Source organism: Typopeltis vanoorti, chromosome 26 (assembly GCF_054136105.1).
Source record: "Typopeltis vanoorti isolate ZY-2024b chromosome 26, IOZ_Tvanoo_1.0, whole genome shotgun sequence".
In the NCBI taxonomy this organism is placed as follows: Eukaryota; Metazoa; Arthropoda; class Arachnida; order Uropygi; family Thelyphonidae; genus Typopeltis; species Typopeltis vanoorti.
The window spans coordinates 7,681,382-7,690,111 of record NC_143574.1 but is presented as its reverse complement, the minus strand read 5'-3'; the positions used below and the strand labels follow the sequence as shown (position 1 = coordinate 7,690,111).

At 32.3% G+C, this 8,730-nt stretch overlaps 1 protein-coding gene across 1 annotated transcript in view; it reads right to left on the bottom strand.

The window, feature by feature from the left end:
- Window positions 1-820: 820 nt before the first annotated feature.
- The window catches only part of LOC150092299 (folylpolyglutamate synthase, mitochondrial-like), a 110,232-nt gene continuing 102,322 nt past the window's right edge, over window positions 821-8,730 (bottom strand). Inside the window, exon 12 of the mRNA XM_090414970.1 lies at window positions 821-5,099. Coding sequence (XP_090271096.1) covers window positions 4,696-5,099 — 404 coding nt within the window. The 3' untranslated portion in view covers window positions 821-4,695. The remainder of the gene's footprint in view (window positions 5,100-8,730) is intronic.

Sequence of the window (8,730 nt, the reverse complement as noted above, 5' to 3'; positions counted from 1 at the left end):
AGGAAGTCATTTTACCTCTTTACAAGACTGTATCTGGACTACTATGTGCAGGTTTGGTCTGCTCGGTTCCCAGGAAATAAAGAAGCTGGGAGAAAGGTTGCAAAGTGTTACAAAGATTATATCGGAATTATGGAATGTAGATCATGAGAAGACATTGAGGATATGTGAACTGCCAACACAACTGATATACAGGAGAAAAAGGAATGCTATGATGAAAATTCTGAATGGGCTATATAGGATACTGTCTGATGAAAATTTTCATAACATGGAAGGTGGGGAGACAATATAGAGCATTAATGCAAATCAAGAATGGGTAGGAACTAGAATTTTCTCTCATAGAGCAGTGAGTGGAACAATTTGTCTTTTGAAGTGGTGAGTGCATCTAGTGTGAATAAATTTAAGAGAAGGTACGATAGCTAGTATGGGTGATGTATGGTCTCCCTTGATGTCTCATATAATATAATAAAATTTAATGTTCGTGTGGGAGACCATACCACACGAACATTACATTATATTAAATTAATGTTAATGCAAGAGAGTAAAGAAAAAGAAAGAACATGCCCATAAGTGGCATGATTGTGAAAAAAAAGGAAGAAAGAAAAACAACAATGTAGTATTAAATGAAAAGCAAAACAGTTTCTTTAAAACATGCAAACAAAAAAGATAATTCTAAATTAAAAGTTGGCATTTATGCATTTTGCCAAAATCAATTTAGTTTTTGTAATAAATAGTACACACTTAAAAATGAGCAACATTTAAAATAATAAATTTATTTAACAGCATAAGAACATATAAAATTTTAATTTCAGATAACATTTTTAGCAACTATAAACCTTTATAATTCACAAATTTTAATATTCTTTAAAATACTCGTATAACACCTTTATATCATGATATATTTAGAAACATATTTATATATATACAGTATATATATTTATTAAACAATGTAAAAAAGAAAGCATAAAATGAAATTGAGGACATTATCTTGAACAGATTAATGACGTCTTAAGCAAACTTTGTAAAAACCATTGATTTCTCAACAAAATAAAATAATAATAAATAAATAAAAATAACAGAGAATGCCTCATAAGTCTCATTATACCAAACATGAATGGACCACAGGAGTAGTCTACTAAATGAATTTCCTTTAGAATAGTACTGTGCCTGTAGAGCTTTGGTTGGGAACTTGCAGTTGTTCATATATAGAGTTACATACACACATTCACATATCACTAATTTTACAATCAGAGGAGTGAGAAGCATTTTTTAAGAAACCTAACTGGAGAGACTCAAACTAAAAAAAAAATTGAAACATTTGAGACTTCACTGATTCAAACATTGATAACTATGTTATACTAGTGGCACTTTGAACAGAAGACATGCTCGTAATAAATCTGTATAGTCACATTACAAATATGAAAGAAAAAATAATTTATTCATTCAACTTGTTTACTATGTAATATGCATATACTTCATCAGAAATAAAGTTAAATATCCAGATGTAAACACATCACATATGTGAATCACTGTTAATCTGTTGTTTAAGAGATACTTGTACCATGAGAGGTTTGTTTCTTTAAATTAACATGAAAAAATAATGAATAAGTAATAAAGGCTATATTTCAACCTGAATATTACAGGCCGTCATCAGTGGTGACAACAACTAATTATGAAGTAGAATGTGAACAATGGATTGATTTGAAAAAGTAAGAGCTGCATGATGTTATTCACTAGCTATTTAAAAAATAAATATTACTGATGTTTGATTAGAATAAGACTTTTACATATCTTACATACAGAGAAGCAGTCATTCCGATTTAAGTTTGGATGATGAAGTAAAGCCTCAGAACTTTCTTTAACCAAACGTTCAAATTTATACTGACATCGATGAAGTACATGTGCTTCAGACCATAGGATACTATGGTCTGTATCTATTCCATCCTGTGCCAAGCCAGATTTCTCAGATTTACTGTTGCAAATATAAGATTGGTTTTCTTGTATTCTCTTTTCTACAAAGTGTCCAGTTTGTTCAAAGCAAGAACGATGACAGTCTTACTTTGCACAAACTTGATGCACTGTAGAAAAGAGAATACAAGAACACTAATCTTATATTAGCAACTATAAATCTGAGAAATCTGGCTTGGCATAGCACAGAATAGATACAGATCACAATATCCTATGGTCTGAAATATGCTTACTTCATCGATGTCAGTATAAATTTGAACATTTGTTTAAGGAAAGTGCTGAGGCCTTACTTCATCATCCGAACTTAAATCAGAATGACTGCCTCTCTGTGTCTAAGCTATGGGAGAGCCTTATTCTAATCAAACATCAATAATAATTTTAAAAAAAAAAAGCTAATGAATAACATCACATGGGTCTTACTTTTTCATTGTTTGCATTCTACTTCGTAAATTAACTGTTGTTGCCACTGATGCTAGCCTGTAATATTCAGGTTGCAATCTACAGACTTCAATAACTAGTAATACTTATTCTTTGTTTTTATGTTGTTAATCCATACTTTTTAGATCTTTTATGAATGCTGATTTGGAATAGGTTTAGGATAATGCATTGATTTTTAATAGAACTGTGTTGGACATCATGTCATTTTAAATGCTTCTTTTAATCTGTTTATAGAACTATTAAATTCAACATACATCATTTTTGTTAGTTCCCAAATTACCTGATGCTTTTCCTTAGTAGTATAATACGCTAAGCCTGATTTATGTCTCATGTCTCCCCCCCCCCCACTCAACATTCTTGATATGTTCCTTTCATGTAAATTTCTCCTGAACATCTCAGTTGTCTGATGTAACACACTCCACATAAGCAGAAAATTTTATGCACATGATTTCTTAAGAGGCAAATGCAGTTGTTTGGGAACCTAAGCACCATGGAGATTTTCCTTTTTGGATACGGTATGGTATGATGATGATGATGTATGTTAAAGTGACAGCACTGTTATAGTCCTTTACTCTAGTGAGCATATCTTTTAAACCCTACTTATAAAAAAATTAGTTGCACATGAAAGAATACATAATCCTGAACCCCTTGTTTTAACATGTTTTGAAAAATCAACAGCTTTCTGGAATTGTGTTTAAGACAGTGTCAATCTTTTTTTTTATTTTTACAATAATAATACAACTCGAGCCTCCGTAGCTCAGTCGGTATAGACAAAGCTCTTTGGTTGGAAAGACCCTGGGTTTGATTCCTGTCTATGACATGAGGAACCTTTATCTGGTCTCTTTCAACTAAAGGTAAGTGAGCCAGTTTCGTACGGAGGTAGAGGGTTTTTTCACCCAGAAACTCAGGTATTTTGTCCCTCAGAACACACATGGATTACAGTCATGAATATTTACGACAATATACAAAAGAGATAGGGTCCTCACCACATGTCATTACACCCGTAGTTAACCATGAATTACATCATGATAGTCAACCTCCTAGATAGAAGACGACACATGAATGGGAATACAACTTAGAAACACTTGCAAATTTATTAAATATCGAAGAGTGCAAAATTCTGTTATTAAACAAATATGAATAAGTTTCTAAATGATGTACAAATTTTAATATTATATCTTTTACTGATTACGTGCATTACAATTTATTGTAAGTAATCAGTAAAGGCTAAAAAAATATAGTCTCTATAGCTCAGTACTCATTACTGACAATGTTCTTTTACTAGAAAGACATGGGTTTGGGACTTTCAATGAAGGTGAATTAGTCAGTCTCATACAGAGATGACAGGATTTTTCTGGAAACACAGTTTGTGTAGAAGACAGACAAACTAGCCTGAGAATGCATGCAGTTACTGACATAGCAACATATTATGCTGATAGGGGTTGACTTCCCTCGGGACAGCATTAAATAGGCATTTCTAAGAAGCAAAATTACTTTGCCATGGCAGACTACTGATGACCTAACATGTAAGAGAAAGAGAAGATAGGGAAAAAAAAAAAACTGAATAATACAGTAATATAACTTTTAGTAATCCTGATAATAACCTTACAATTTTTTAGTTATACAATTACTAAATTTTGAACAGGTAGCTATATGACAGTAATGAATGTATAATAATACACAAGAGAAAGTACATATTTTAGTATTTAAAAAATCACATAGCCAATCATCTACAGGTTATTATAAAACAAACATCTGTAGACGTCTACTTTTGACTTATTCTCTTTTAAATAATTATAAAAAAAAAAAACATTAAATTTTTTCTAAAAGCTCAACACTGAAGGAACTAAAAGTGCCATCATAAAATTCTTAATTTCTGTAGAAGATATATAATACACAAGGATCTGTAGTAAAAAACTGGCAGTATAAAAATAAAATTTTCTTCTTAAAATATTATGCATGTAATTACTCAGTTATCTTACAAATATATGTAACAACTTTTTTTTTTAGCATGACTGCCTTCATACTACTAAAGTGTTTAAATTGTTTATATAATTACTTTAATCTGCATCTTGAAAGGAATGTACTTTCAGTAGGTCCCAGTTTCATGCAGCACCAGCAGACAGCACACTGTACTTTAGAAACATGTCCATTGATAATGTTTGAGCAATAAAAATATCTTGTATGGTGATCTTGATCATACAGTGATAAGACCAATATTTATGATTTCATAAAGAATTGCTAGAATTCAAGCAAATTATATTTTGGAGTGGTAAATAAATAAGATTAACATTAACTTAACTTAACACTGTTTGCCGATTTTAAATCTGGATCAATAACAGATAATACATTTCCAACTAGATGCAGGCTTCCTGTAACTAACACTTGTATGTGATCTGCATTAATAAGCTGTGGAGGAATTTCAGGCAATGATGAAACATTACTTTTGATGCAAGGATCTCTGCCATTTACTAACCATTGTAATGTTTCCAAAAGACATGAAAATGCAAACGCTTCAGTGCTATGATATCTGAAATTCGTTTTATAAGAAGCATGATTCAATTCAATTGCTGGAATACTTGAATTTAATGCCATCATTTCTTCTTCTTCACTACTCATCAGATGATTCCATATTTGCATGTTTCTTCTACACAGTTTAATTTCATTTTCAGGGTCAATCTGAAAGTTACTCTGATCTGTAAAATAATAATAAAAAATATTTATTACCAAAAAATGACAAAAATATTCAAATACAAAGGGTTCACAAAAGAAAAAAAAAAAAGAAAGAAAGTTTAATTATTTGTTTGGTGAAGTATATTTGCAACCTTATTCTGCTCTCAATGAAAAAGCAGAATGCAAGAGTATGCCATGTCCAGGTGTATGTTCACTTGAACAGTTAAAAAAAAAAAAAAAAGAAGAAGCAAATTGTTTTCGTGCTGATAAAAATCAGGTGAAAACATTTTATCAAAATACAAATGTTATGAGTAATGGCATACTTTTAGAATAAAAGTGCAAGCATCTCCAAGCAGAGCAGGAATAAACAGATAAGCAACGTACTTATTGCGTGTATTTTATTACTATAGTTCGCCCACCGTTTGTAGGTCTCTGCTTGGCGTCTTGCCAAGAATAGTCGATTCATACTGAAGGGGAGAAAGACATGAAGAACGTACGAATTGGTCGCCAACACGCGAAATCACGTGCTTTATAGGTAAAATTTTCCAACTGTTATACAAGCAACATAGTTAACTACAATAATCATAAAAGAGAAGTTAATTTTCCGACCTGTAATAATAAACAACTCATCCCACAATACGGACCGATTACCCTATTATCAGAATGGATTCTCCTTTTTCTGACATGCACAGAAGTGTCGAAGGATCTCTAATCGGTGGGAGAACAATAATAACAAGAACTTTCCTGTTAGAAAATATAAACAGCAATGAAATGCAAATCAATACCAAAATATTACAAAAGCACATTCTGAGTTTTTGCATTTTCTGTGATGAATCTATTCAATTTTTTATTACTGTATAAAACACTAGCACCATTCTCATCAACTTCCCAATATGTACCACATGATATGGGTGTACAGAATTTTTTGATAGTACTATATGAAAAGTAATTTCATTACTAACTTCCTATTAACAATTTTCCTCCAAATTTCCTCCTTGGTATGCTACCAAGTAAGTTGAAACGCTATTTAGAAACCAATTATCCTAGCATGGTTAGTACATCTCGTGACTACTTTACCAGAAAGTTAAAAGAGTTAAATCAACAAAAAAGGTAGTTTTTATAAGCAGCGTCAATACTAAGCAATGCTTTGCTAGCATCTTACAAGGTGGTACATTAGAATCGCAAAATGAAGCCTGATACCATCGCAGAAGAACTCATTCTACTGGCTGCTCTAGATATGGCAAACATTATGATCGGCGAGTGTGCTGGGAAGCTGCTTTCAAAAGTGCATTTGTCCAATAACACCATCAGTCGCAGAATACAACACATAGCGGAGGACCTCAATGATCAATTAATTGAAAAAATAAAAGGGAAGGAACTTGGGTTGCAGCTGGATGAGGCCACAGATAATAATAATGATGCTCACTTGATTTGCTATGTATGGTTTACAGATGGTAATAACATTGTAAAAGACCTTCTCTTTTGTAAAAGTATCACTGCTGGTGCTAAGGCTCAAGACTTGTTCGAGATCCTTGATACTTTTATATCCGAAAATAATTTGAAGTGGACTAAGTGCGTTGGTGTTTGTACTGATGGTGCTCGTTCTATGTCCAGCTGTTATGGAGGACTGCAGGCACTTATTCGAAGCAAAGCCCTTGATGCACTGTGGACCCATTGCATTATTTACAGGGAAGCACTCGCATCAAAATATCTGAGTCCTACATTGAACCAGGTCTTAGAATATGTAGTGAATGTAGTAAACTTTATAAAAACTCGGCTGTTGAAGGCAAGGTTTTTTTCCAAAAACTATGTGAGGATATGGGATCCAAGCACACGTCTTTGTTGTACTACAGCACTTTGTAATGGCTCTCTCATGGTAATGTTTTGTCTCATACGTTTGAACTGCGACAAGAAATTTATATTTTTCTTAAAGACCATAAGTATACCGAAAATTTTGTGAATGAAGATTTTTTGGTAAAATTAGCATACTTATGTGATATTTTTGAAAAGATGAATGCTCTGAATCTCTCCCTGCAGGGATGCAACATGCACCTTTTAAAGTCAATTGAGAAAATTTCAGCTTTTATAAAAAAAAAGTAAAACTATGGAAAAGAAAAATGAATGAGGATGGAGGCAAAGAATGTTTCCCCATGTTGCAACAGTTTTTGACCTCCAATGGAGTTGATTTCTCTCGTGGTATGAAATCCATTTTGAAGAACACTTATTACAGCTTATCACCTGGTTTGAGAAATATTTTCAAAATGATAACATTGATAAATTTGCATGGATTCAAGATCCATTTAATGCCAGTGCTTCATCTGAATTTACTGCTGAAGAAGAAGAGAATTTATTGAGTTGTCTTGCGACAATACGTTCAAAACAAAATTTAGCAGCATGAAATTAACTGAATTTTGGATATCAGTAAAAGATGAATATCCCCTTCTGAGTGAAAAATCTCAGAAAATTTTAATTCCATTTGCGACTTCTTATTTATGCGAAGCTGGATTTTCGGAGGTCGCTGTGATAATAACTAAGTATCGCGTGAAAATCAATGTGGAGAAGGAAATGAGGGTGGCTGTGATCAACCGGGTGATACTAATGATAATTAGTTGAATTTGTTCAATTACTTTTTTTTTGTGATCTTAAATATGTGTTTTATTTATTTTTACCTAATCCTTCAATTAAAAAAAATTATTCGCTATTTCTTAAAGTGTACTTGTTAGAATTTGACATAGGGCGCTTTGGAAAAACCTGGATTCAGCAAGGGCACCAAGAATCGAAAAAGTTTGGGAACCACTGGGTTAAGCAGTAATCTTCCGTAAGTGGTAACTACATAAAAAAAATAAAAAAAAAAAAAAGTCTGTTTTGACTAATTTCTTACTTATTCCATAAAAATTGATACACTTTCGGTTCACTTCCTAACATACCAGATTTGCTAATTCTGTTGTCTATTTTCATATATAATTTGCTACTTTCACTAAAAATTGGACCTAAGTAGCTGTGTTTTTCTTGATCTATAGGTAACAATAAGAACTGCACATTTTGTGAGTAACTTCTTATAAACCCATTTAGGATGCAGTTGATGTTTTCAATGTTCCAGCTTTTGTCTTTATGTTGCTGATTTTCACACAAAATATGTCACAGCAATTACACAATTTACTTAAGAACTTTTGGTACTTGGCATATACCATTTATTGATCTACAAATCTTAAATTCCCATGATTTCTCAAACTATTTGTTTTAAAGTGAAATCTGATCATGACAATCTATATTTAGATTGAACCCAGATTATTCTTCTTCAACTTTCTTTTAAAGAAAGAAAGAAATCTTTTAAAGTAATTATTCAACAGTAAGAATATTTTTAGTTTTCATGTCACCTTTATTATCTATGATTACTGTTTTTTTTCTCTATTGATCCCATACATGAGATCGAGGGACCTATAGAGTTTTGTGGAGTGCAGATAAAGACTGAGATAGAAGTCTATTAACATTTTTTTTTTTGAAGCGTTGCAGGTTGTAGTTGTTTGGGAATACTTCTTGAGGGAGGCTGTTATAGAGGACATAAGTGAATAGAATAAAAGAGGACGAAAAGAAGCAGGTTTGGTGGTGCAGTTGCACGGTAAAGGAATGCTGGGCAGCTGCAGCTCTTGTATT